Source organism: Balaenoptera ricei, chromosome 8 (genome assembly GCF_028023285.1).
Source record: "Balaenoptera ricei isolate mBalRic1 chromosome 8, mBalRic1.hap2, whole genome shotgun sequence".
In the NCBI taxonomy this organism is placed as follows: domain Eukaryota; kingdom Metazoa; phylum Chordata; class Mammalia; order Artiodactyla; family Balaenopteridae; genus Balaenoptera; species Balaenoptera ricei.
The window spans coordinates 25100822-25128047 of NC_082646.1; the positions used below are offsets into that span (position 1 = coordinate 25100822).

At 44.6% G+C, this 27226-nt stretch overlaps 1 protein-coding gene across 16 annotated transcripts in view; it reads left to right on the top strand.

The window, feature by feature from the left end:
- LOC132370449 (neural cell adhesion molecule 1) overlaps positions 1-27226 on the top strand; it is a 309440-nt gene that overhangs the window by 237679 nt on the left and 44535 nt on the right. For 9 of the 16 annotated variants that reach the window (XM_059930462.1, XM_059930463.1, XM_059930466.1 and 6 more), the window contains exons 2-9: positions 7917-7991; positions 9668-9886; positions 10936-11079; positions 11452-11589; positions 12682-12799; positions 13226-13392; positions 20727-20869; positions 27005-27034. In XM_059930462.1, the coding sequence (XP_059786445.1) occupies positions 7917-7991; positions 9668-9886; positions 10936-11079; positions 11452-11589; positions 12682-12799; positions 13226-13392; positions 20727-20869; positions 27005-27034 (1034 nt within the window). The remainder of the gene's footprint in view (positions 1-7916; positions 7992-9667; positions 9887-10935; positions 11080-11451; positions 11590-12681; positions 12800-13225; positions 13393-20726; positions 20870-27004; positions 27035-27226) is intronic. The other 7 variants (XM_059930464.1, XM_059930465.1, XM_059930477.1 and 4 more) reach the window with 1 other exon arrangement.

Below are 27226 nucleotides of genomic sequence, written 5' to 3' on the forward strand. Positions count from 1 at the left end.
TTGCTGCAGGGACCCTAGACTTCTGCTCCTGTGTTTCCCATCTGTGAAATGAAGGGGTTGGAGATTATATGTCAGGTCCCCCCAGCTCGAACCTTCTCTGTTACTAAATGTTAGCTCTAAAACCCTGGCTGTGAATCGATCCAACAGAGTAGAAGACAGAAATCAGGGTATAACTAGTCCACATTTGCCGCCTCTTGGTACACACTCATGCCCTCAGCTGGGTGCTCCCCAGGGTGGAGGCTGTGGAACATTCCTGCCTTCACCCCTTGTGGACTATAGGAGACAGTACGAATGCCCACTCAGAAAGGATTTCACTCCTGGCCTGGAATCTGGCCCTTCTGAGGCTCTATAGGACTCCTTCTGACTTTATTGCTGCTTTGGGAAAAAAAATTCAGTCAATTCTTCAATGCGTCTCCTTCCTTTATGATCCTCTATAAAAACAAGCAAACCAACCGGCTCCTTTCATCAGAGTTCGGCTGGCTTCTCTCCTGTGTCTGATCTGGGGGTGTGGTGTGGAATTTGTTTGGGTCGTGCTCCTGATTAATATCCCTTGAGTCATTTCTTCTGACTCCCTATTAAAGATGCTCTAGAATGCTCCTAGTAGGAACTGTGTACTTTCTTGGGGGTGGGGGTTAGCTGTGGGAGTGGCAGCCTGGGGGATAGCGTGAATCTATCACATCTGAGCAGATTAAACCACCGCGTAGATCTTCTTGCCCTATAACCAGAAGCACGAGGACACTGTGTGACATTAGTCAAGTTTTCTAGCTTCTAAGTAGTTCGTGGGGATAACAACCATGGTTTGAAACCACTGATTTAGTTCTATAAAACTAAACCATCCGATCAGAACTAATGAAATGTTAATTTGACCCAGGGAACTCAGGAGGCCAAGAGAGCTGAAGCCATTATCTGCCTTGGCTCTGTGTTCTGATATGAAGCCAGCCCTATGGAACAGGGCCAGAACCCTGTTATTCCTGATTCCCAGCAGCTCATATAATTTATTATGCTAAGAAATAGAGCCTCCTGCTTCTAGAAAGTTGGTTTCTGTTGTTTGGCTACCAGAATTTCATAGGATAGTTTATTTGGGGTAACAGGATATCAGATTAACCATCTAGGCCTCAGTTGTGTAGTGATGCTCAATACTTTTTCTTCCTTAGTGTAATATTATAATATCAACTATTTTATCATATTGCATAGAAAGCTGAAGAATTCTGAAGCCATATTCACCTTCTGCGTACCTCCCCCCATCACTCTGGAAGAGTCCTGAGATTTGAGGAAGTTAAAGAGAATTTTCACCAGGAATTGTCATTGCATCAGTTTTGTAATGAAACATTGTCCAGTTTTGATGGCTTTATTAAAATGATAGGCTTTGGAAACCTGCTTGGTATATGAACTAAGTGAGTTTGGTTTAGAAGAGTTTGTATCTTATCTACAGCTTCTCTGTATGATTTGTCTTCATACAGAAGCTCTGGTTTCTCCATTCAAAAGGCATAAACCATGTACCCACCACCACCACCAAGAGCCAGCTTCCCTTCCTTCTCCAGTCTTGAGTTCTGCTCTCGCAAGTCTGCTGGTGCTAGTGTTGTCAACCAGGGAAGACCACAGCTTTCTTGAGGGCTACCTTCACTCTCTAGGCTGGCTGATATACTGGGAGAAGCCAGGGGCCCAGGGTCCTGTGAGGACTACACACAGAGGGTTTCCCAAGGGTTTGGTCATAACTTATCTCAGTTGGCTTAGAAACCCTAGCTAGATTATTTCTGGGTGTTTAGGTTTAAATGGGAATTACATAGGATTCCCAGCATTTACATAGATGGGGCCCTAACTAGGCTGACCAAGAGACTGGCAGCCCTGAGTATGACTCTTAGATGATTTTGGTTGCTGCTATGAACCAGCTTTAAACAAGAAGGATGCTTCCAGTGGCAATCAGAATATGGTCTGCTATTATGATGCCATTATACAGAACCAGAAGCCAAAATCTCTAAGCATATATGTTATAGTTCCTTTAAAGTGACATATAACTTTTGGGTTAATATTTGAAAGTAAAACAGTCCACCTCATTTTCTCCTACCCAGCTGCTGTCAACAGTAGCTCAAGCCAGAATTGTGAGACTCACATGTCAAGAATGGGTGAGACTCCTTTGTCATCCTTAATTGTTTATTCATTTTTCTCTCCCAAAATGAGAAAAGTTACCTATGTCCAGCTGCTTCTTGCAACAGTAGCAATCTGACAAGTTGAATTATTCTATTCATACACACACACACACAAACACACACACTTTTATCTATGCTTTCAGTGGATGTTCCCATACATACATGTAGATAAACACACACACACACACCCCTTAATAGATTTTGGACAGTTGAATCCAGTAGTCTGCAAGAGGTTCCTGCTATCTCATTCTCATTACAAGCATTATTGGGGATTTTGTTTGTTTAGGGGGTGTGTGTGTATTTGTGTGTGTGTGTGTGAGTTTAAAGTACTATCATGTATGTGCTATCACTTAAAAGACAACCAGCACAGCCTGACCTTGTGTTGGGAACTTTACATACGTTACTTCTCTAAATCATCTCAACAGCTCTGCGAGATTGATTATGTCCATTTACAAACGTGGAATCACAGGTCCTGAAACTCTCCTGAGAACTCAGAGTTACTACGTATCTGAGCTGGAATTTGGATCCAGGCCTCTCTGACTCTAGATCCTGACTTCTTAACCATGAGACAGTCCAACCACAGGACCTCAGTTTTATTATCATCCCCATTTTACAGATGAGAGAATTGAGGTGAAGTGACTTGGGTAGAGTGCCTACGTTATTGTTTTTTTGGCTTTGAATTCAGTCATCTTTTATACCAATAAAATTCTGACAGGCAAGTTAAATATCTTCAAGTAATGTAGAGAGTGGAATCGGTCCACCTGACCAACACATGGATCATTCAGGAAGTTTACTTTATTTAAAACCATAAAGGGAAACATAGCTTCTCTCAAAAATCGTAACCAAAATAATTTCCTTGGGAAGGGTTGTTGATAGAGGCTTATTAATAATAATAATACACAAGTATAAAATGTGTATTATGTGCCAGAGACTATTCTACATGTATTAATTCATTTAATCTTTCCAACAGCCCTATGATAAGGGTTCTGTTTTTCCCCGTTTTACAGATTAGGAAAAAGGCATAACTTGGCCAAGATTACACTTGGCTAGGAAGTGGTAGAGCTGAGGGTTGGCCCAGAGTCCATGGCCTTCCCCACTCTACAGGACTGCCATTTGAGTCTCAGTTTTACATTCATTGCGTTTCTTTGGTTTATCAGTGAAATTGCCCTTTATCTTCCCTCGAGTACTTTGCTAACAATGAGGGCAGACTGTCTAGGCAAGCGGGGGTGCCTCGGTTATCACGCTCCTGGTTCCAGCATCTGGATTTCCCACAGAACCGTCAAATGAAAGACACTTTAGTATACTTTGAAAAATAAAAAATAAGTCTCCATTAAAGTGGTTAAGTATAGTGATATTTAAGGCTCATTTCTAGAACAATAGCCGACAAAATAAATGTAGAACTAGACTTTGATGCCTTTTTCAAAACTTCTTAGCCGTTATTAAATAGGTTTTGGAAAATCTCTTTATCTGATGCATAGTCATTGATCCGATTAATCCTCTGTCGTTCACACATCTCTTAAATTGGTGACCAGAACATGGTCGGCAGGTGCACCTACCTTGGCCCTGGGTCTGCTGCATCTCTGCAGTCTGTCTTCCTCAGGAACCAGTGTCTTTATAACCATTTAACAAGAAGGTACTGTCAATTAGCCATGGGAGAGACCTGGGCTCACTTTCTGCTTTCAGCTCCTACTTCCTCAAGCACATAAGAATCTGAAAAGAACAGTAAAATTAAACTGCTGCAAGAAGTTCCTGACTCAGATGAAATCTATGAGTTCCTTTTTGAAATCAGAAGAATTTTTTTCTGTTGCTTTGATTTGGTAAGATCCCACCTCTTCTGATAAGTGCCTTAGCACCTTTAGAACTGAAATTTTAATTCCTTTTTCTCAGCAACTGAGACTTCACAGCTTGCTTCTGCTAGGGAGTTGGGAATCACAAAATTTCTACCTCAACCTGAAGCTGTTTGCTAAACAAGTTGGCATATCTTTCAGAACAAGGCATTACTTTTTAAAAAATACATTTAAGTAGAAAACACATTTTGAAACATATACATCTCTCACGGGGTTATTTTACTTTTTCAATGAGACATGGAGAAGGGACTCATTCCATTCTCAGGGGAAGCTTTTTCTGTCTGTTCACAAGGGATATAACAGTGTGGGAGAAATGGCTGGGGCTTTGATGCATTTGACCTGGCTTTGAATCTTGACCCCACTGTTACCATTACTTAGGGCTCTGAGCCTTCACTTCCCCATCTGTAAAATGGGAATTATAATGCTATGGTTATCTGTGAACAGAGGCCAGTTATAATTAACCAGAGTAGAAATGATGGCAGCAACTTGATAATAAGATGTTTGTACACTCTGCTCTTTCTAGCCCATAATTTAGAAAGAGAGCAAATGGTAACTAATAGGTAATAACAATAATAAGCCCATTAGGAGGCCAAGAAAAGATTAGTGGTAGTTATGGAGTGCAGGGGGAAGAGCTGGAGCCTTAAAATTAGATGACTTTTAATCTTGACTTTACTACTTATTAGCTGAGTTGCCCTGGGCAAGTTATTTCATTTCCCTGAGCTTTGATTCCCTCTTTTGTAGAATGGGGACTATAGTATCAGCCTTTTTATACCCCAGAATTGTCGTGAGCCTCAGGTGAAGTAACAAAGTGTGCTTTGTAAACCAGAAAGTGTGAACTGGCTGCCAGAGGCCTTGGGGATGAGTCCTTAGGGAAGGACACTGAAAGCCTGCCCTTGGGTCCCAGCCAGGTCCAACTACCTGTGTTTATAAGCGTGTGTCTTTGGATGTATCTAAGATGACACACTGTGTTTCTGCAGAGAATGTTTCTGCAAAGCAAGAAATGAGATACTTTTTCTGGGAGAAGTGTTTTTCATAGTTGCTCTAAAGGGTCTGAGGTAGGCCTGGTGAGGAAATTTCAGTTATATTTGCAACTGGAGAAAGGTGAAAGTCGAGGCAGGAATTTTTATTGGGAGCAGTGAGAGGACTAATACAGTAATAAAGGAAAAGGCCACAAGAAGTGAAGGGAAAGAGTTTGGGGTTTGGAGCAGGATTTCCACTTACCGTTATTAAACCTAATAATTCAAGGTTTTGCATTTGGGGAAGAATAATCAGCCATTGTGCTTCGGTGGAAAACGTCCAAGCGTTGACTTTTCAGAGAGTCTGGGGTTCCTCTGACCTGGCTTTGACTGGCGTCTAGAAGGAGAAATCACTATCTTTTCCATGTGTGCAAAAGGTCAGGCGTCTAAATGGATATCTCTTCTTTAAAAAATCTCTGTGATGATAAATGTGTTCATGGGATCTGGTGAAGCCGGGAGTTCCTTTGTAATTCTTATTTCTCACTTCTCTCCTTGGTCCAAAGATAGGCCACATTTGAGTATGGAAACTTTTCAGCCTTGCCGTGTTCTCCTCCCTCTTGAGAGTCATGTTCTGTTTGAAAAGAGCTGAAAAAAATGAAGTCTGTTTTTTCACTTGGGATAAGAAAATCCTTCTCAAAGCAGTAAGGGCTCTGTGAGAGTCACAGGATCCATATGTTGAAGCTGGCTGCTAATACACAGCATATGGGCCAGTGAACTTTCCAGGCAAAAATATGTCTCTAATTCTCTAAAGAATGCCCCGGTAAACTCCAGAAAGGACCATTACTTAGGTGACAGATGGCATCGGCGCAGCTTCTGGGCTTCATAGGCCGGTTGTTCCATGGAATGGGAGCCACAGACAGGGACGCAAAGGTCCTGGTTGGCCTTAAGATGGATGACACTGGCCTGTAGCCCTCGCTATAGGGCCCCGTGCTCCCCCAAATACTGTGGGCTTGCTCTGTTCTCTTAGGGGATGTGCATCTGAAGGTTGTTCCTCAGGTTGGCAGGATTATTTGTTAAACTGAGTGGAAACATTTTGTCCCCTACTCACAGAGACGGCCTTACGTAATGGAAAGAGCACTTACCTGGGAACCAGGTGGCCTGGGCTCTGGGGCCACCCTGGTCCTCACTAGATGTGACCTTAGGGAAGTCACTTTACCTCTCTTTTCTGATCTGGAAAATCAGGAGGCAGGACATGGTGATGGTTGGGACCCCTTCTGCTCCCTCAGGTTAGAACTCAGTGGCCCTGACTCCATCCAGAAGAGAGTGATGGGAGAAACCTGCCACCGCCGGGCACTTCTGCCCCCCCGGGTGCCGTGGCCCCGGCATTATATTCCATTGCAGCTCTGTGCACTACGGGTGAAATTCAGGAAAGGCAGGGGAAGACATTTCACTGCTCTCAGGAAGAATTCCATCCTCGGCCCCAAATGAGTCATCAGCAGCAAACTGACCGAGGGAGAGACAGGCTGCCCTGCAGTTACTATACTACTTCTTCTGAACCAGCATTTGGAAGTCTCTGGACTCCCACTTCGTATTCTCACAGTGGAGCCCTCAGGATCCTCTCCCAGCCTGTTCCCGATTCCTCACCATGACCCTCACTCCTCCCCTGTTCCGTTCCTGCCCCACCGAACCATCCCTTTCTCTGCAGCCTCTGCTGGGTTTTTCCGTGGGCTGCTTTGTCTGTAGGACAGTTAGGAAGGTTGCGCCCCTGATAGCTGAGTTGCCCCCATGCTCCCCCTTCCCCGCCCAAGCAGGCCCTTTGATCCCTCTGTTCCATTGAGCACAACCATGGTTGCTTCTTCATCAAATGAGTGCAGACTGAGACCCACAGCAGCTCTGCAAGGCTATCACCATGGCAACGAACATTCCCTCCGTTCTACTGTGAAGAGAAAATGGCTGTTAGAAGGAATGGCTAGCTGAGTCTCTATTACTCGGTCTATTTTGTCCAGGCCCCTCCTTCATACCGGCTTTGAGAAGCTACACGCATTGAACCAAATGTCCCTTAGCCTTTAGCTTGCAGATTTACTTCACCTAAGAGGAGGAAAGGCAGAAGGAAGTTGAATCCCAATGAATAACAGCATTTTTCCTACCCTAAGAGTATATTTTCATGAGGAACAGTTATCTGCTCTAAGCAGATCAGTGAGGAACTCCATGAATACAGGAATCTGTGAGATCCGGTGCAATGTATTTTGTCTTATGGGTGGAGTGGAGCATATAGATATTGCAATATTGCAGTGCAGTAGCCAAGAGATTCAGGGGGCCGCAGGGCACAGACTCCAGCATGTCAGAAGAGTTGACTGACTACTCGGGGTGACGATGTTTGATTGCTGTCTCCTCTTCTGCAAAGAGGTGTATTGGCCCTAGAGTTGTGAGGTAAGGTGAGTGTTTGCTGGGCCTCCCCTGCTTCAGAATCAGTTTGGATCTTCACGTTGAATCCTTCCCCGTAGTGGTCAAGCTCCGTGGTGTGGGGAGGTGGCAGGAAGCCCTGTGCAGGGTTGTGGAGCGGCAGGCTTCCCTCTTAACAGAGCTGTGGGGATGCTGCAGGTTGATGACCCACATGGAACTGGCTGGGCTGCTGTTTCCGTGCATCCCAGACGTGCTGCTGTTTGGAGCAGGACTTTAAGCCTTCTCAAGGGGTCAGAAACGTTTAGCAAAGAGGTCACCCCCAGATCTTCCAGGGGACCCTGCACGGTCTGATAGAGGATATTCCCATTCCACAGGGAATGGCCTGGACCCCGTCCACTCCTGGCCTCGGCATGAGGAACTCTGGTGACAAGTTCTCAAAACCCAAACAACTTCCTGTCTTCACTCTTTCTTGATGTGAGCGGGGAGACTGTTTTTGAATCAAAGCTCTGGTTTCTGTCTCAGAAATCCAAACGTGTGTTTAAAGTGGACATTGTCTTTTTCAGTTTCTCTGCAGGTGGATATTGTTCCCAGCCAAGGGGAAATCAGCGTCGGAGAGTCCAAATTCTTCCTATGCCAAGGCAAGTGCCCGTGTCACACTGCATTTCAGGAAACCCACCCCTCAGAGCAGAGCCAGCGGCTGTGTCTGCCCGGCGGATCTCAGTGTGCCTGGAATCTCGGGTCACCCTGTGGCAGGCTCTCAGGGTGACCAGAGAGCCAGGGGAGTGCTCAGACCCCCTTCCTTCCCTTACCAAGGCTGCCCCAGGACAGCGAAATATGCTGTGTGGACTTCTGCTTCGTGATGGAGGAGGTCTAGGGATTTTCTTAGGAAAGTCAGCACAGCCCCCAGACCCCCTGCGCTGTGTACATCCAGAGTCCCATGAATGACACTGGAGAGCAGGGCTGGTGCAGAAAGAATGCTTCAGTGGGTCAGTGTATGGATTATTAGAATCCCCCAGAGCAGGAAAATCCAAGAAGGCCTAAAAAGTGCCTGAAAGAAAACTGAGTACCAGTACCTCTTTTTGCTGTGAGGACAGGTGCCCTGGGTTTCCCAGCTCTCTAGTGGATTCCAATATTCTGTCCCATTGCCCCAACGAGAGATCAGAATTTGTCAGACCTGGTGTCCTTGTCTTTTGTTTAGAAAATATGCCCCTGTTTCCACAGCTCAGCTAATTATCCATAAATGTCCTGCAGAGGAAAGGCTTCATATGAGGCTTTGGAGTCTCTGTATGTGAGATGCCTGGGATTTGGAACATGAAAGGACCAGGAAAGAGCTGAGCTAGGTGTAAACTGACATTGAGCAAGCCGCTTTCGGCAGGGAGGGGCCTTGAAATGCTGTCATGATTTGCACCAGATGAGGCGGCTGGTGGCCGCTGGATGTGTTCCTTCCAGCTTTGCCTTCACTACAGCAATTGAAATGATCTGAACATGCAGCCGTGGAGCCCATAGCACATCTTGCAAATAGCCATATTTATTGAAAACATGATGGGCCCTGAAAGGAAGGCTGCTTCATTTCCATATTAAGCATCTTTGCAGGGCGGGGGATGTGGGCTGGGGAAGGGTGCTGTGCAGAGAGGCAGGGCAAAGCCATGTCTGGGGGTCCCAGAACCCTTGTTCCAGCTCAGTGTCTGGACAGCTCAGCAGCCGTATCCCAAGGTGCCTGGGGAAAGGATGCAGAGGCGATGCTGGCTACCTTCTTTGCAGCATTTAGGCAGATGCATTTGCCTCTCTGAGGCGGGAGCGCTGAAATGACAGTCATGCCAGTTTGTGCAGGCAGATGCTGGAATGAAAGTGGTTGGAGTCTACACTCCAAAACTAGCCAGAGTCTCATCTTCCACTTCAGAGACCGTAATCTAAGCCCTGGAAAATAAGCTGATGAGTTGGCTCAGACCAGCTAGCCTTGAGCTCAGATCCCAGCTATACTGACTCCCTTTGCCCCCCATTCTGTGAGGTTATAAGCACCTAGCTTAGTGCCTGGCACACAGTGGGTCCCCAATAAGTATCTCTTCTCTTCTCTCACTAGGGATGGGACCACTGTGAGAAATACCAGCACCAGTGTTTGTTGAGTTCTTTCCATATACTGTTATGGACATAACAATTAAACACAGAAACCTCCAACATGAATGGTCATCCCCCCCCTTGTCATCAAGCCTGATGAACTCTTGCTCAGTAGCTCTTACTGAGTACCCACTGTCACCCTGGAGGGGTCGTTGTCTTTTCAGCATCAGTGGTTTGAAAATAATCTCTTCCTCTTTAGTGGCAGGAGATGCCAAAGATAAAGACATCTCCTGGTTCTCCCCCAATGGAGAAAAGCTCACCCCGAACCAGCAGCAGATCTCGGTGGTGCGGAACGATGACTCTTCTTCCACCCTCACCATCTACAATGCCAACATCGATGATGCCGGCATTTACAAGTGCGTGGTCACTGCAGAGGATGGCACCGAGTCAGAGGCCACGGTCAATGTGAAGATCTTCCGTAAGATCCTTCTCCTCCTCCTCCTTCTGTGTTCCCTGTCCTCTCCTTTGTCTAGGAAGGCACATGGGTAGCAAAGAGAGTGGGATGGAGTAGAGGACCCACTGAGGGCTTGACAGGGCCCCTTTCCTCCTTTTCCCTAAGTCTTTTCTGCAGCAAGCTAAGAGCTCCAGTATATTTTTAAATGATCCTCGGCCAACTCCGAACTCACAACTGTGTTCATGCTGGTCACAGGTACCTCCCACTGGCCTCCATTCTCTAAATTGAAATTACACCATTCCCAGAGGACTAGGATGGGTTCCCCTCTCCCTTCCCCAAGTGTTGACTGACTGTTGTACACTTCAGTTTATCCCCTCTTATTTCACTTTTTCCTGCTGGTAATGGAGTACAAAGGCTCGGTGGGGTGTGTGGGGTTATTATCTGAACACTCTGTGCCACTCAGAGCGGGTAGTTCCCATTGCCACTGAAACCAGTCTGGAGGTGGCATCTCATTACGTTGTTATCATGCATCTGTCCTGTTGGCCAGGGTAATGATGGGTGACAGCCAATGGAACAGTATTGATTGTCACAGTATTTATTGCCATAAGCCTGCTTTTCTTCTGTCTTGTTCTTCAAAATTCTTTCTGCTGTAGACAGGCTGGGGATGGGATGCCAGACAGAGTGGGAGACAGAGGAAGGACTGGTGGCTCCTACTATTAGTTGTAGAATAAATGTTCTACCAGTTCATTTTACCTGTGCACTGTGTTTCATTGGCTCCATCCCACATGGCGAAGACCCTTGGTAAAGACAATCCTTTCCTTCTGTAGACCCTTTTCTGCACAACATGTGATAAATTTAGCACTTTGAATAGACACTAATTGCCAAACATGGATGATATATTCCCCTCCTTGTGCCAGCTTCTCTGTCTGCATCTTTGGCCAAGTGATGGGTGGGACCCCCTTTGGTACCACTGTATATATGGACTCGAATCCAAGCAGTATGGTGCCAGTGAAAAGGGATCTTTGTGGGAGAACCAGCCGTTTTCCCTCACTCTCCTCTTGCTCCTTTTCCAGAGAAGCTCATGTTCAAGAACGCACCAACTCCACAGGAGTTCAGGGAGGGGGAAGATGCCGTGATTGTGTGTGATGTGGTCAGCTCCCTCCCCCCAACCATCATCTGGAAACACAAAGGCCGAGATGTCATCCTGAAAAAAGATGGTGAGACCTGGCAGCTGTCCTTTCCCCTGGGCCACGAAACCAGCTTCTGAGGCATTCTAGCCCAAACTCAGATTCCAGTGTCCCAGAACCCCATGTTGTTTCCAGGTCAAAGGTTGCATGTCTATAGCTTGTATGTTCAAGCACTTGACTTTCTCTCCAAGGAAAAAGACAGATTTCCAATAGACTTTTGCCCTTGGCTCTATGTTGGAGCCAGGGCCACATTTTCCTATTGCAGCTTAGAGCCTCTCCCCGCTCCCAGCCCCCGCCCCCCCATAAGCCTGAAGGCAGGCAAAAGGAAAGGCTCAGCCACCTGCCTGCAGATACCAGTCCTCTGACTGATCCTTGGATGAACCTGCGCCTTGTCTCTTCTAGTCCGATTCATAGTCCTGGCCAACAACTACCTCCAGATCCGGGGTATCAAGAAAACAGATGAGGGCACTTACCGCTGTGAAGGCAGGATCCTGGCACGCGGGGAGATCAACTTCAAGGACATTCAGGTCATTGTGAATGGTGAGGAGATCTGTTCTGCTTTCTCCACCGCTACAACCTTGGCTCATCCACGGCAACTGAGTCCACCCTTACCCACAGCCCCCCCCCAACCTCTGCCTTGTCTTGTTAGTTAGTTAGTTTGTTTGTTTTTAAACACACTTGTCTTTGGGTCTCCCTCAACTGTGGGGACTTTTAGTGCAGTTCTGGAATGTCCTTCATTATCTTATAACACTAGAAGCTTGCCCCATGCTTACTGGTAAATTCTTATTCATCCTTCACTGTCCTTGAGGTTACTGTAATTGTTAAGTTAGTCCCCTGGTTCAGTCTTCAAAGAAAATATTATAATCAATTCAGGCCTCAGAACAGTCAGAATCATAGTCCATGGGCTTATTAATCTTAATTTTCAGTGTCAAATAAACACACCCATGGAATCGATCTGACATTTACAAGATGTTTACAGGAAATGTCAGTACTAAGAAATTAAGTAAGTCATGGTTAAATTGCTTTGGATATTGATATATATTTTTTGCCAAACTCTCCCCCTCTCATTCCTTTGGTAAAAAATAGTTTGTGCACAGGGTTGTTTGTGACAGTCGCAGAGAAATGTCACTCTTTGGTGAGCTGGTGCATTTCAAATTGGTATTAACCATTTAATCACTAGGAGCAGGAGTTTTGAACTTTTTCCAACATCAAGAGCCCCCTTTTGAAAGTCAAGTTCCATCAATCATGGCAGTTGTAAGATTGGTATGCATTGATGAAGAAAATATATAATGATAAATAGCTACTGGAAATAGAATACCATTGTAAAATGAACAAAACATACTAATATAGCTTCTAAATCTATATTATTGAAAAGCAATATTATATAATGTTATATGTATAACAATACTATGTATTGTTGAAAAGTACTAATGTGCATTTGTGGATGAATTATTGATCCAGTTTACAGTAATTATTTAGTGCACACCTGAGTTTAGATCCCTTACAGTAACTGTGCAGCTGCCCAGGACTCTTGACTGTCTGACCTGGGGTCTCCCGGAAGTGCCTCTTCTCCAGGCCAGCGGGTCCTTCCAAGTTTTCCCTGCCACCCCTGACAGTCCTTCTTTCCTTCAGTGCCGCCCACCGTCCAGGCCAGACAGAGCATAGTGAATGCCACCGCCAACCTCGGCCAGTCCGTCACCCTGGTGTGCGATGCCGAAGGCTTCCCAGAACCCACCATGAGCTGGACAAAGTAAGAAACTGGCTCGTGCTTTTTATCACCGACTAGTGGAGGAGGAGACCTTGCAGGCCCTGTCCTGTGTTGGCGTTTCAAGGGAACAGGGGTGGGCGGCTGGGGAGCATCAGCTCTGGGTGCAGAATGGATTCTTTTCTGTCAGGTCCTCTTGCCTTGCGTGTGCATTGGATTCCTTCATTTTCAGTTTGTGGGGCAGAACCAGAGGCTCTCTTTGGAATTTTGGGGGGCGCACTTTGCAGCCCTTGGGCGGAATCGGAGGTTTGGGTAGAGGAATCACGAGGAAGTACAATTTGGCGTCTTAACTTTCTGCGAAGATTCAGTCTTTCCCATGAGCTCGGTCCGCGTTTTATGGAAACTAATTAAAAATTAACCTCTTAGCTCTGTAGTCAAAATCACGGTCCTTTACATTTCTGTGCCCTGCAGGGACGGGGAGCAGATAGAGAATGAGGAGGATGAGAAGTACCTCTTCAGCGACGACAGCTCTGAGCTGACCATCAGGAAGGTGGACAAGAACGACGAGGCCGAGTACGTCTGCATCGCCGAGAACAAGGCCGGCGAGCAGGATGCGTCCATCCACCTCAAGGTCTTCGGTAAGGACAGTGGGGTCAAGGTCACCCCTCTGCCACAGTTCCGCTTACCCCACACAGTCCATCAGCAAGACCCTGCCCACTCTGCCTGGGAATCTACTGCACTTCTTGCCAGCTCCACCACATCAGCCCTAGTCCACGCCGTGCATCGGTCCCGTTCAGCCCCGCCCACTCACAGTAGCCAGAATAACCTTAAGCACCACTCCTCTGTTTCAAATCCTCCAATGGCTTCCTATTGCAACCAGAATAAAATCAAGACTCCCTGCGGTCAACAGAGGCCAGATCTGAGCTAGCCCCTGGCTTCCTTCCTGACCTCGTCATGCCTCTGCTGTGCTCTACATTTAAAGCTCTCCAGCCCCAGAAGCCCTCTTCTTCTCCCTCAGACACACTAAGCTTGTTCTCTGTCTCAGGGCTGTTACACTAGATGCTTCTTCTGCTTGGAATATCATTTCCCCAGATCCCCTGTGAGCTGCCCTCGTGTCATCCCTCATCCAGATGTCAGTGCATCATTCAGATCACCTTCTCAGTGAATCCTTCCCTCCCTGCTCTGGCCAGTGCATCTCCCTTATCACCACCCCACCCATCTCTTCTTCAGTGCCCTTCTCTGTACCTAAACTCATCTCATTTACATACTGGTTTGGGGAATTATTTCTCCTGCCTCCACTCTTATACGTCACTTTATCTCTGGCATTCCAAGCAGCGCCAGACCACGGAATAGGCCCTTGCTAAATATTAGTGACCAAGTGGCTGCCTCTGTCTCCATTTCTTCTTTCCCTGGCCTGTGTTAAGCAGGGTCATAAAAGTCATGAAAAGAACCTCCATATCTCTACTCACTTCGTCTCTATAAACTCAGTTAACGTCCATTCATTTAGAGCTGAAATGCACTTTGACCTGACTTTGACAAACAAATTTGTGGCAGAAAGATGTTTAACCTAGTGGCTCTCAGCTCTGTCTGCCCATCTTTTTTTAAAAACACAGATAAGCGAGTCCACTGTAGGTGGTGCTGCCAGAGTACAGACACCGCAGGGGCAGCCCTGGCGCACGCAGCTCCCTGGTGGTTCCCGCACCTGCGCTTTGGGAACCTGCCTGGGACCCGCTTGTTTAGCCTGATCAGGAGAAATCATTGATGTTTGTAAACACAGACCTTTGAAAATCAAGCGTTTATGTGCAATTGGACCCACTATCCCAGATGAATCCCGTTTACTCATTAATGACAATTAATTAATGGGCTTAGAAACAGATTATCAGTTTGGTCCAAATTAACTGTACATACTTGAAAGTGAAGCTAAACTTCTTGGAAAATATTCTTGACAGTCTTTTCTCTGATTCTGACTTATCTACTCCAGTCGCTCTGATTTTAAGTTTTTCTAGATGAAAGACAGATGCATTTGTTAATGTATTCCTTAATTTTCACAAATATTTACTAAGTGCCCTTGTTGCTGGGCGAGGGGCTACAGAGATGAGTAAGATATGGTCTTTTGACCCTGAGAAGCACAAAAAGGGACATAAACAAATAAGCCTATAAATTATAATAGATGGTGTCAGTTAACAACATTTGAGTACCAGCTGTGGGCCCAGCCATTGCCCAGGTTACAAAGATGAATAACATGCACTCTGTTCTCATCAGTGGGTTCACAGGCTAACGGAGATAATCAGTGCTGAAATTTTTAATGACAACCCATTATAATGACTTCATAAGCAACATGCACAGTGTTTTATAAGAAATGATTTGATTTCTGGTCCTGTGTGACAGAAGTTAGAGAAGTGTTCGAAGATGATATGCTTTTCCCAAGTGGGAGTTTCCCAGATGCAGGAGAGGTGGACAAGCCTTTCAGGGCACGCCGCACAGGCATCGAGGCCGGAAGAGCCCATGTTGTGGTGAATGTGAACTTGTGAACGAGGACTATGTCTGCTCCACTCACAGGCGTACCCCCAGGGCCTAGAACATCACCTGGCATATAATAGACACCCGTGTTTGCATAAATGAGGGAATCATAATTAGTTTTATATGAATGAAGCATAATGTATGTGGCAGAGAGATGAACCTGGAAACATGTAATCACTTGTCTTTAGGAACTTCTTTTAGATATCAGCTCCATAAAGTAATAATAATAATACCCAACACAAAGTGAGCACATATAGTGTGCCTAGCACATTGCAGGTGAAGTACTATCCATAAATGACCTCTTTTAACCTCATCACAATCCTATGAAGTAGATTTAATTTTTATCCCCATATTGCAAGTGAGGAAATTGAGCACAGAGAGATTAGGTGTCCTACCCAAGGAGCCGGGACTCAAACCCAAGCTTTCACATCCATTCCCTGGGCTAGCAATGCTGGTCACTCCTCCATGAAACCCAGTTTAACACATATTACGTCTGAATTCCATATGGAATGACTAGTGGATTCTGCCTTTACCTCCATGGGTTACGTGGTTTCTCTACAGAAGTACACTCAGTTCTAACTTGGCTGGTCAAGAAGAGATCTTGGCTTCTGTTCCAGGCCTCTCTGGTGGCGATGGCTGCCCCAGGAAGGAGTGTGTAGTGTCAAGAGCCATGTGGGGCTGTGCTAAGGTGAAGAGGGTGGGTGAGTCCAGGGAAGGAGGCAGGGAAAGTAGGATGCAGGAACTGTGGGACGGTAGGACTTGTGTTTCCGCCCTCCTCCCTGGCCACAGATTCCCTCCTGCATCACACACACACTCTTCACACACACACACTCACACACTCTCTCTCTCTCTCTCTCTCTTTCACACACACACACACACACACTCACACACACACACACACACACACACACACACACACACACACTCCCTCTCTCTCTCTCACTCCACTACCACAGTTCTTTCCCAAGACTGCAGCTGGGAGAATGTTCATTAGGCAGCCCAGTAGAGCAAACAAGGAGATGTGGGCCGACTCCTGCAGAGACAGGTAAAAGGATCATAGACGCCCCATCCTCCTCTGTCACATCCTGAGGAGAGTTCACATGGTCTCCCTGGAGCGACCTGGTACCCCATGTATACCCTCCTTTCTCTCTTCATTTCACGTTCTTGACCTCCTTTCTCACCTCCTCCTTCTGGCCTCCCCATGGGTTTTGGAGATTGGTACTAAGGCCTGGGAGCCAGGTGGGGAAGGGCTAGCTAGTTGGGACTTCATCTTTCTTCAGCCCCTTTTTCCCTCTCCTTTGCCTTCTGGCTTGCCATTGGGGACCTGCATTTGGAGAGAAATGGGGTAGGTTCCCCAGAAGCAGCAGGGTTACAGCAATGAGGCAGAAGAGGAAAGAAGCCTGTAGCTTAGATAGTAAAGAAGTTCTCAGAACTGTGGCTTCAAGAAGGGCTAGCAATTAGTGTGTAAGGGACATATCTAAATTAGGGACTATCGTAATTATCCTAATACCATTTTTTCCTAAGAAGGGGACGTGTTCTAGCATGCACTGCCCTAGTTATCAGCCAGAAGCTCTGTTTACTAAGAGCATCCTACCTTCCTTTAAACTTGGCAGTGAATTTCCATTGCTCCCCTCCTCTGGGCCCTTCTGAAGAAGTATTTTTGTCTCCACAGATTCTTATTATGCTGTACGAATGCTCTTGAGGCCTCATGGTGCTGTGGTCTGAGGCAAGTTCACCAGTGGGCAGAAGCTTTGCTTAGCTGACCCCATAGGACCAAAGCAGCCCTTGTGAGTTACAGCAAAGGACAAACAGGCTCCTGAAGGAAGGGGTACCCGGTCATGCCCAACACCTCAGTGCAGGGAAGCAGGGGCCCTGGAGCCCTCCTTGGGCTTGCAGGACCCTGGATTGGAGTTAGGGTAGACAAGTCTGGCCCTCAGTGGCCGGATGCAGAGCCATGGATGTGCTGGATGGAGAGAGCAAGCATGCTTAGAAAACTCACAAAGACAGCTGTGCTCACAGGAGGGTCCATGGGGAGAGGTGCAATGGAACATTCTAAGGCATTAAGTCCCATGGTGGCAGGTGGAGAGCAAGACAGGGATCCAAAGTTACAAGGGCCGAGAACGGAGGTTCATTAAGATGGTGCACATACCATCCGCAGATAAAACCTGGCGAGATTCTTCTAGATGCTGGTGTTCAGAAGGAAGGAAGTTTTCATAAGCAGGATGACCCCAAATCTGTCCTTGTCTGCTCAGTGAAGCCCGTTGTCCCAGAGTAATTATTCAGAGCATGCCTTTCACTCTCCAGAATGCCCCAATTTGGACAATAAATGGTATTGCTATCCTATTTCCAAGGCAGCATTCTAAGCCTTCAGTTAGCTCCAACAATAGCGTTGCTTCTGAAGTGCAGAAAGGAATAAGTTACCAGTGAGAAGCTTGCCTTCCTTCCAACAGCCTCTGTAGCCTATACAAAATTAGCCATTGTTAATAATGTTTTTAACAAGAATATATTTTGCCTTGTTCAAAGACTTACACAGTGTAGCCTTTATAACCATCTGGGAAATGGAGTCACCAAGACCAGATATTATTAATTGATGTTAACTGTCCCTTGTCTGTCTTCTGCTAACCTTTTGCTGCCAGGACATAGCACTGTGGAGTGGGACAAGGTCAGCAAACACTATCTGGATCACAATGTCCATGTAAGTTCCAAGAGGCCAGAAAGTCAGCCTTCCTGTGGCTGCCTCCAGACCCCAGACCAACTGTCAGTTCAGTGAATTCAGTTGTTTGGCTGATTTTTTAACTTTTCAATCTGTGATTTTAACAGTAGAGAAATGCAACTTTTATTTTACCTCTCTAAAACCTTCTGTTCAACACACTTAACACTTACTCCATCCAATATGAGTTATAACCTCCTTGAAAGTTCTGTTGATCAAGATAGACACAGAACCTTCCTGTGGGAAAACCTCACCCATGTGGGCTCCATCAGTTCAAATTTGTAATCATTTGACCACATTAGATTGAGATGTGCCTGGGTGCTAGCCATATATGGAATCTAAGAAAAAAAAAAAAAAAAAAAAAGGTCATGAAGAACCTAGGGGCAAGACGAGAATAAAGACACAGACCTACTAGAGAATGGACTTGAGGATATGGGGAGGGGGAAGGGTAAGCTGGGGCAAAGTGAGAGAGTGGCATGGACATATATACACTACCAAACGTAAAACAGATAGCTAGTGGGAAGCAGCCGCATAGCACAGGGAGATCAGCTCAGTGCTTTGTGACCACCTAGAGGGGTGGGATAGGGAGGGTGGGAGGGAGGGAGATGCAAGAGGGAAGAGATATGGGAACATATATATATGTATAACTGATTCACTTTGTTATAAAGCAGAAACTAACACACCATTGTAAAGCAATTATACTCCAATTAAAAAAAAAAAAAGGATTTGCTATTCTAGGTACCTCGTGTAAGTGGAATCTCATAGAGTCAGAAAGTACGTTGGTAGATGCCAGGGGCTGGGGGGTAGGGGGTGGGGAGGGGGAATAGGGAGTTAGTGTTTAATGACAGATTTTCAGTTTAGGAAAGTGAAAAATCGGGGAGATGGATGACAGTGAGAGTTGCACAACAATGTGAATGTACTTAGTGCCACTGAACTGTACAGTTAAATATAGTTAAAATAGTATGCTTTATATTATGTGACTTTTACCACAATAAAAAAACATTTAAAAAAAAAAGGATTTGCAGAGATTTCCCTGGTGGTCTAGTGGTCAAGAATCCGCCTTCCAGTGCAGGGTACACAGGTTCGATCCATGGTTGGGGAACTAAGATCCTACATGCCGCGGGGAAACTAAGCCCGCGCACCACAACTACTGAGCCTGCCAGCTCTCTGGAGCTCGGGCACCACTAACTAGAGAAGCCCGCGCACCTCAACGAAGACCCAGCACAGCCCCCCACAATTAATTAATTAATTAATTATTTTTTAAAAAAGGATTTGCTATAAGCAGGCCATTAGTACAGATTAACTGTAAGAGAATATTTGAACTAAATGAGTCATCTTATATAGAAGTAGATATTTGCTACAGAAAATGCACAGCTCCCTCATTGTTTTCTGTTTATTAAAACAGAATTAAGGCCTCAACTTGGAGGATATATAATAGGCAGTAGTTTTAATAGTCTATTTGGAGTTACTGTATGAATTTGAATATATAGGAAATGTAATTCTTTCAAAAATTATCCATAATTCTGATTTATTGTTTGTTTGTTTATCTATCCTGGCCTTTTTCTCTATTAGTGAAATAAGTTATATTTGTGCAGTGTTATCTTTTCTCTTCGATGGATTTCAGAGTATAGTGATTTCAGAGGATAATTGTTTTAAATTGGGAAAATTCAATTTTCTCTAATGTTTCTACATTTAAACTCAGCTTTCGAATGCTTGTGCTTTCTTGCATTACCCAAAACATTTGGGATATGAGCTCATCTCAACTCATCTTATTCCCAAGCCCCAGCCCACTCCCCAGCCCCCAGTGAGTCACCCACCACATTTCCGTACTTGAGTTAATGCTAACACAACCCTCCTAGGTATTAAGAATCTCAGAGTCATTTGGATTCCTAATTTCTTCTTTGGATTCTTCCCATCTCTACTTGCCCTCTGTTCGCTTCCACTTCCTGTAAAGCCTTCCTTCAGCATCTCTCTTGAAGCTGCCCTTTCTCCTCCCTTCCCCCCACCCAACCCCGAGGGGATGTTCAAGATTGTATTCCGTCACATCTGGGGCAATGCCAGGGCTTCCAGGTTGGTTTTCCCACCTTCAGGTTTTCTCCATCTTCAATTTTGCCTAGATTAACCTTCCTTTAATACAAATGAGCATTTCATTCCTCTGACTAAACACTGTCAGTGGGTCTCCACCAGGCAGGGGATAAAATTCAAGCCAGAGTTGTAACCGGGCAATCAAGATGCTCTCTGCCTGGGTCCAGCATTGTCTCCCACTGCTTTGAGGCACAGACACGCAGACCCTGACGCTCTACTCTGCTCTCTTCCCCACCCTCTCTCCACACGTTCTTGCTTCTTTGCTTTCATTCACGCGCCTTTCTACACTCGGAATGACTCCGTGTCCACCCAAAGTTCCACGTACTGAAAATCTCACAACCCAGCCCCAAAGACAGCCCCAAAACTGTCTCCTCATGAAGACTCAGCCAGAGGAGAGCTCTTCCTCTGCTCAGGCCTCCTGCACCATCACCCTCAGCACTCTCCCCATACGGGACGTTGTTATTACTGTCACTTTGGTGTCGTCCTATGCCTGCTCCATTGTAAGCTGCTGGGGGGTTCAGCTCGTTAACTCATACACCACCTAGAATAGGGCCTTATGATTAATAAGTTGATAACCTTTGTTGAATGGTGCCTTTATAATTCAAACCTGGAAAGCTAAAAAAATGTCAAACTCATGGAAGTGTTCTGTCTTTTCAGCAAAACCCAAAATCACCTACGTAGAGAACCAGACTGCCATGGAACTAGAGGAACAGGTCACGCTTACCTGTGAAGCCTCAGGAGACCCCATTCCCTCAATCACCTGGAGAACATCCACCCGAAACATCAGCAACGAAGAAAAGGTATAATGTCGCCCAAGAGTTTCAGGGCCATGGAGCGCAGACTCTACATGGATTGATTCTGCCCCATGCCCGGTCCTCTTCGGTGAACCCGAAAATGGGATGTGGCCACTGGAGGCTGCAGCCAGGTCCTATGGCCCCCCTCCTCCAGCCTGCCCTGGCTGTGGCCTGCTCAGCATCCCCTTGGGATGGAAGGGGCACAATTCCTTGCATGGATTTGCAGGGGTGTGATGTTAGTGGGTATGGTTAGGTTAGACGTCGCAAGGAGGAAGGGGATAGTGATTTTCAAACCAGGGTTATGGAGCTGGGAGGACCAAGGAAAGTTAAGGTCCCAGTGCACTGGGTGATATTAGCATCATCTCAGGAGCACCCAAGGAAACGTGTCCCGGAACTTAATAGGGATCAGGATGAGCCTATTAATTCTTCTCCTTGTGATTTGTATGTTCATGCTCTACATGCCCTATATGCACAAACGCTTGGTTGCCTTTGTGTCTGCCTGTATTCTCGGCCACACTTGCATATCATTTTGTTCTAAAGGCAAAAATAATTAGCAGTTTCTATGTGATGATGATTACACCAGGTTCTACAATATATTCTCTGAGAGATGAAGAACATTATAGCAACCTTCCTGGCAAATTTAAATGACTGGGAAGATTTAGCTTTCAAGAACACGGATTTATAGGCCACCGGAAAGCTGTCGTTATTATTAACAGTCTATAAAAATTGAGGTAACCCCACATCAGGCAGCCTTTTGCTATTGAATGGGCCAAAAGACAGGGGGAGGAAGAAGCTTGGTTTTAAAGCAACTTAAACCTTCTTATGGCACTCCTCCAATCTCATCTCATATATCCTGTAGTAATGGGCTTCATTTTAGTTGGCCAGACCTTTGTCACCTATTCAGGAGTAATGGCCTTAGCCTTAAAGAACATTTATAATGGATTGCTGATTGACTAGAACGTCAAAGAAGATAGATCTTCACTCTTCTGCCTGCCTAAAGGAAATCCCTAGAGAGGGTAGACTTAAATAAAGCTAAAAAGGGATAGTGTGAAATTTCAGAGCCAAATTTGGGATTTGCATTTGAAGAACTGATTTCTCTCCTACTAATAGAAAACAAAACTAAATCAAGAGGAACAGAAATTGCTGTTCCAAAAAAACCCATTAATTTTTGCAAGTTTTACCTCCAGAGTTGAATTCAACTTAACAAAAACTCAACCGAGGAACTGCTAAGTATTTTTGAAACTTGCATATGCTGTTTGATATTGTGAAAACCAACTGAATTAAGTAATGTAGTGTTTACTTGGATACTTTATCAACATTGGAATTAAACCCTCAGCTCAGATTTTAGCTCCCATCGTGTGTGTTACGTGGATTGAATGTACATTTCAAGGCTTAAACCACAGGGCTGCCACTTGGCAGATTTTTCTACATCAGGCTTGAGAGTAGATTTGTCCAGAATGACCCAGTGTATATCTTTGATCCAGAGGGAAGGACAGAAATAACATCTACCCCAGATGAATGATGGTTTTAGATTCTATATCTTTCCTAGGAGTAGCTCAACGGCCAAGCTAGACTAGAAGAGTTATTAAGATTTGTGCCTACCTCAGGTCCTTTAATAGGTGGACACTTCTGGCTTGTATCTGTGAATTCATTTTTATAGAATGAGAACAAAAAACCAGGCATTAATACACACTCATACTTCCTAAATATTAAAACCAAAGGTGTCTAGCAGAGACCATCTCAAGCCAAGTAGGCTTTGCATAGTTCAATTATCAGTGTAGATCATTAGTCTCAATCTGAGATAATTATTTAAGCCCAGCCACATAGGTTGTGTTGCGCTTTCTTTTACTGTGAAGGACCCCCTTCAAGTGACATTACTGCAACATGAATGAATCAGTGTTAGAACAAGCCTTCCAAATTGGCCAGTGATGTGACCCCAGATCAGCATATTTGCCTAAATGAAACGCTGTATAGAAAAATTGCTATTTCTATTCATTACATATTGACATCAAAGAGGCATGATAGCCATCTTATACTGGGGGTGGCTAAAAATTAAGGAAACAGAGATGGCCTATTCGTGAGCCAGGTGGACTCCAGACAGTAAATTTCACTTTTACTTTGGCAGCTGCTTCTCGTTTTCTCCTCCAGCTGAAGTTGCATTATATATATTGATAATTAGGTATCAAGATTATTAGAGTCACAGAATTATAGGAGGGGAAGAAAAGTTTTCTTTTTAAAGTCAAGACTATGAGCTGAGCAGTAAGAATGGCCAATTGTTTCTACTGGGAAGGGAAATAAGCCTCCTGAGAAGTAGATCACATAACTTGCCAGAATCATAGAAGGTTGGAAGAAGGGTCCTTTGGAGGTTATCTAGTCTTACTGCCAAAAAGTCACTCAGCCCCTGCTTGAAGGGTGACAGTGTCAGTTCTTTGCAGTCAGGTGGCCAACACTGATGGTTAAGAGGCCCTGCTTCATTGCCCCTGCCACTTCCCAGCCTTCCAGCCCCTACAACTCAGTCCTTTGTGTGAGAGCCATTAACTAGCTCTCCAGTTTTCCTTTAGTCAGGCTTCTGCCCTGTAACACATCCAGTTATTTTCACTGCTGCTCTTATCTTATGGTTTCCACACCCTTGACCTTTCTAGTCGTCCTGTACTAGAGAGCTTCACTTCCCTAGTGTCCCCTATAACTTTGTGGAGCCCAGTATAGCTAATGCAGACTTCCTGGCTCATTGCTCCCTTGATCTGGACCCTGAAATGCTGTCAACATCACGTTAACCCTTTAGCAGTTTCCTCATTCTGTTGTCTCCTGTTGAGCTTGTGGTCAACTAAAATGCCCAGCTCTTCTTGGCATGAACTGCATTTAAGCCGCATATCCCCTGTCCTGTCCTTATGCAATTGATTGCTTAACCAATGATGTAGAATTTTATATTTATTTCTATTAAAAATTGTTTTGTTTGTTGCAACCCAATATTTCTCAGTGGGGGTCACAAATGACAGTTTGGGAAGACTCTTTCTTCATTGGGACTGTCCTGTGCATTGCAAGATACTTAACATCCCTGGTCCCTTCCCTTTAAATGTTAGTAACCAACTCTAATCATTGTCGTTACCAAAAGTGTCACATACAGAAACACTCCTTGGCTGGAGAACGACTATTTTAGTCCATCTTTCTGACCAGTCAGGACTGGCTTTCATCAGAACTGTCCCTAGAGTTCTTGGGGTCCAGGGCATTTCAACCAATGTGGGTCCCCCCTGTTTTATCTATGTTTGTTAAAAGTAATGGGGTATAGCAGTCGATGGTGACCCCAGTTCTAAGCACAAGACCCAAGGGCAGGCAATTCAGCCTTCCCCATGCAACTGCCATCTAGCATCTCTATTAGCTGTTGCTTCCAACCTTGTATGAATGCTTATTTGAAATATCTTTGTCCAAGTCACTGATAAAAATGTTGACTGGAACAAGGTCAAGTACAGAGCCCTTAGAATGCCACCGGAGCTTCCCTGGGGTGAGTAGCTCAGAAGGTGGAGCACGTAACGCCATGGTGCTCTCTTATGATTCTGATGACTTTCACGGAAGGCTCAATGCTTCCTTTAATAAAATTAGTGACAACAGAAGCTGATTAAAGCAGCTTGGTCTTTTGCTTCACTGCTTAGTTGAATCTAGTGTTAATCCTTTTTAAGAGGAGAGGGGAGAAAAGGCTTTCACTCATAGGCTTGTGGTGACTTTCTAATGGAATACTGATGTTCTTCATTTAAAAAAGAAGGGGAAAAAAAGCAAAAACCAGTACACTGAGCCCAAAAGTCACACTCTGTCTTTGACAATGTCTCTAGGTTTAGTCTAGTCACTCGTTTAAGATTGATTATAATCAATCTGTTCGGCTTCAGCTAGTTGAGTTGGTTTCACTCAACAAATGATAATAGCTAGGCTAAGTTTGGGTCACTAAGATCATTAGAGGAGATCATCTGTCTGAAAGTTAATCCATTTCTTAGTGGTCACTAGTCTGTTGACAAAAAAATTTTGAATATCGTAATGGGTCAGTTTGATCGATGTGTATGGAGGTCATTGTGGTGACTGCAGATACAAAGAAAGTTTGTGCATCCGTATCATTTTATTACCCATCCTACTGAGACTCATTTTTTAAACTGCCAGGTATTTTAAAGACCCACAGTGAGTGGTGCTAAATTCCAGGTACCATTTACATATTGAGTGAGAGCCCTGGATGGTAATTTACATCCTCTCTCCCTGGCAGAACAAGTCCAGTCTGTGCTCATTTGAACGTATCAGTGCCTTTGAAGAGACTGGGAAAGAAAGGCTTGTGAAGCCTTAATGTCTAAGGAGAAGGAGAGGAGCAAAGAGTTGAGATCCGAAGAGATAGAAATAAGTGAAAGGCATTTCATGAACCTTGAATTCTGAGTAGACAGAGTATCCTACAAAAAAGAGAAACCTTTTGAAATTCTGGATTCCCTAGAAACCAAAGTTTCTTTTCACCAGGGAGAATTCCTCATTCAGTGTAAAACAGGTGCTCGCTCTTAAACATTGGGAAAGGTGCCTGCATTGAGCAGTTGGAGTGTAGTTTATCCAGGATGTGGGCAGAAGTATAAGAGGGAATACTTAGGATAAGTGTCTATCAGTCACTTCACTTCACTTTAATTTGTATACATACTCCTACAGACTTGTGTGTAAGATCATAAAACATGCAAATATTAAAAGAAACTGGAACTAACAGTTTTGGGAGCACTGCTAATCATATACTAGTTTAGGTTTTAAGTATGTATATTTGCATATCAGGTTGTCTTAAAGTGGGCTACACGCCTTCATCAAATTATCAGTGTCAAGATATATCCTATTATCCTACCAGGCACACAGGTAGAAGGTCAGGCTACTGAAAGCATTGTGTTACTAGCACCTACTTATTCTAAAAGCCACAAAACCACAGTAAGTTAGAAGAGACACAGGAAGAATCATATCTGAAAAACAAACAACTCCATATGATAGGGCCCCTGAAAATTGTCTTGATTCATGCAGCCCTGGCATGTGACAGACAAGCTTCTAAGTGATGTGGAAATGGCAACCACATTTGACATGTTGGCCCACTGTTACTTTGGTCTATGCGTGTTCCTCTGTACTCACTTTCTTCTTCATGCCAACATCATGTGACATAATTCAACATCTCCATCCTCATGTCTCACAAAAGCTCCTTGCATTTAGCGGACTCTTACTGAATGTTTTCTAACTCATTTGCATTCCCAGGATTGCATTACTGTGTCTCTGGCGTCGTCTCTGTCCTCCTTCCATCTGAACATGAGGGACAATCAGGCAGTCATGCCATCTAATAAAAAGAATAACGCATGTATGATAGTTTTGACTCCCAGCGTGAAATCAGAAAAACTGTAAGCATAGTAGATTCCCCAGTGCTGGATAAATAAAAATCTTGATGTGGGTAGGAAAATACCTAAACCCGCTTTGTGAATGCCATCTTTGATGAAGATGGTGAACGCTTAAGCCTGCATGTCATCTGGGCATCCCTCTGCCTTTAAGAACCAACTGGAACGTACCATAGCACTCAGAGTTCAGTATCCTCAAAGCTTCCTGTCTTAAGGGCATACTTCTCATTCCTAATGTACCCTTCTGCTCCTTTGTTTGTTCCTTTTTTTAAAATAAAAATTTGATTTTTAATAGAATGCATGCAAAGAGTTACAAAATGCATGAGCACAAAATAGTATATTGGTGATAAGCTGTCCAATAAAATCCAAAGGAGGAAACCTACTCTAGAAGTATCTCTAGATTGTGTGGTTAGAACTAGTAGTATCACCTAATATTACGAGGAATATTCAAGATGTTTTGGAACAGGAGCAGTCTAATATATCTGCTGGTATCCATATGTACGTCTTCCAAAGATTAGGAAAGCCTTTACGTTTGAATTATACATCTTAATGTGCATAAGTGGGGGAAGAAAGCTGAACATAAGCTAAATCCTAAATTAAACTGGGTAGTAAACACACTGTTGAAAGTGGACCTTGGAAAAAGTTCTGAATTAAAAAGAAGCTGCATGTGCACGGAATGCAGTGTGATACATCAATTCTCTAAAGCAACATGTTGTAAAATTTTACTGCTTTCTTGTTGTGTTTTATATCTTGTTCTCTACAGGCTTCGTGGACTCGACCAGAGAAGCAAGAGGTATAGCTTACCTGACCACTAGCCAGTCTGTAGTTTTGAAAGCATTACAGTTCAACTCACCATTACAGTTTAATAACCAGACATGCTAAAACTAATTAGTAATTTAGTTAGATTAAAGAATAGGTCAATAGTGGTAGACATTACTTAGCAATAGTGTCACTTTAGGGTGAGCAAGCAAGCTGTGTTGGGAGT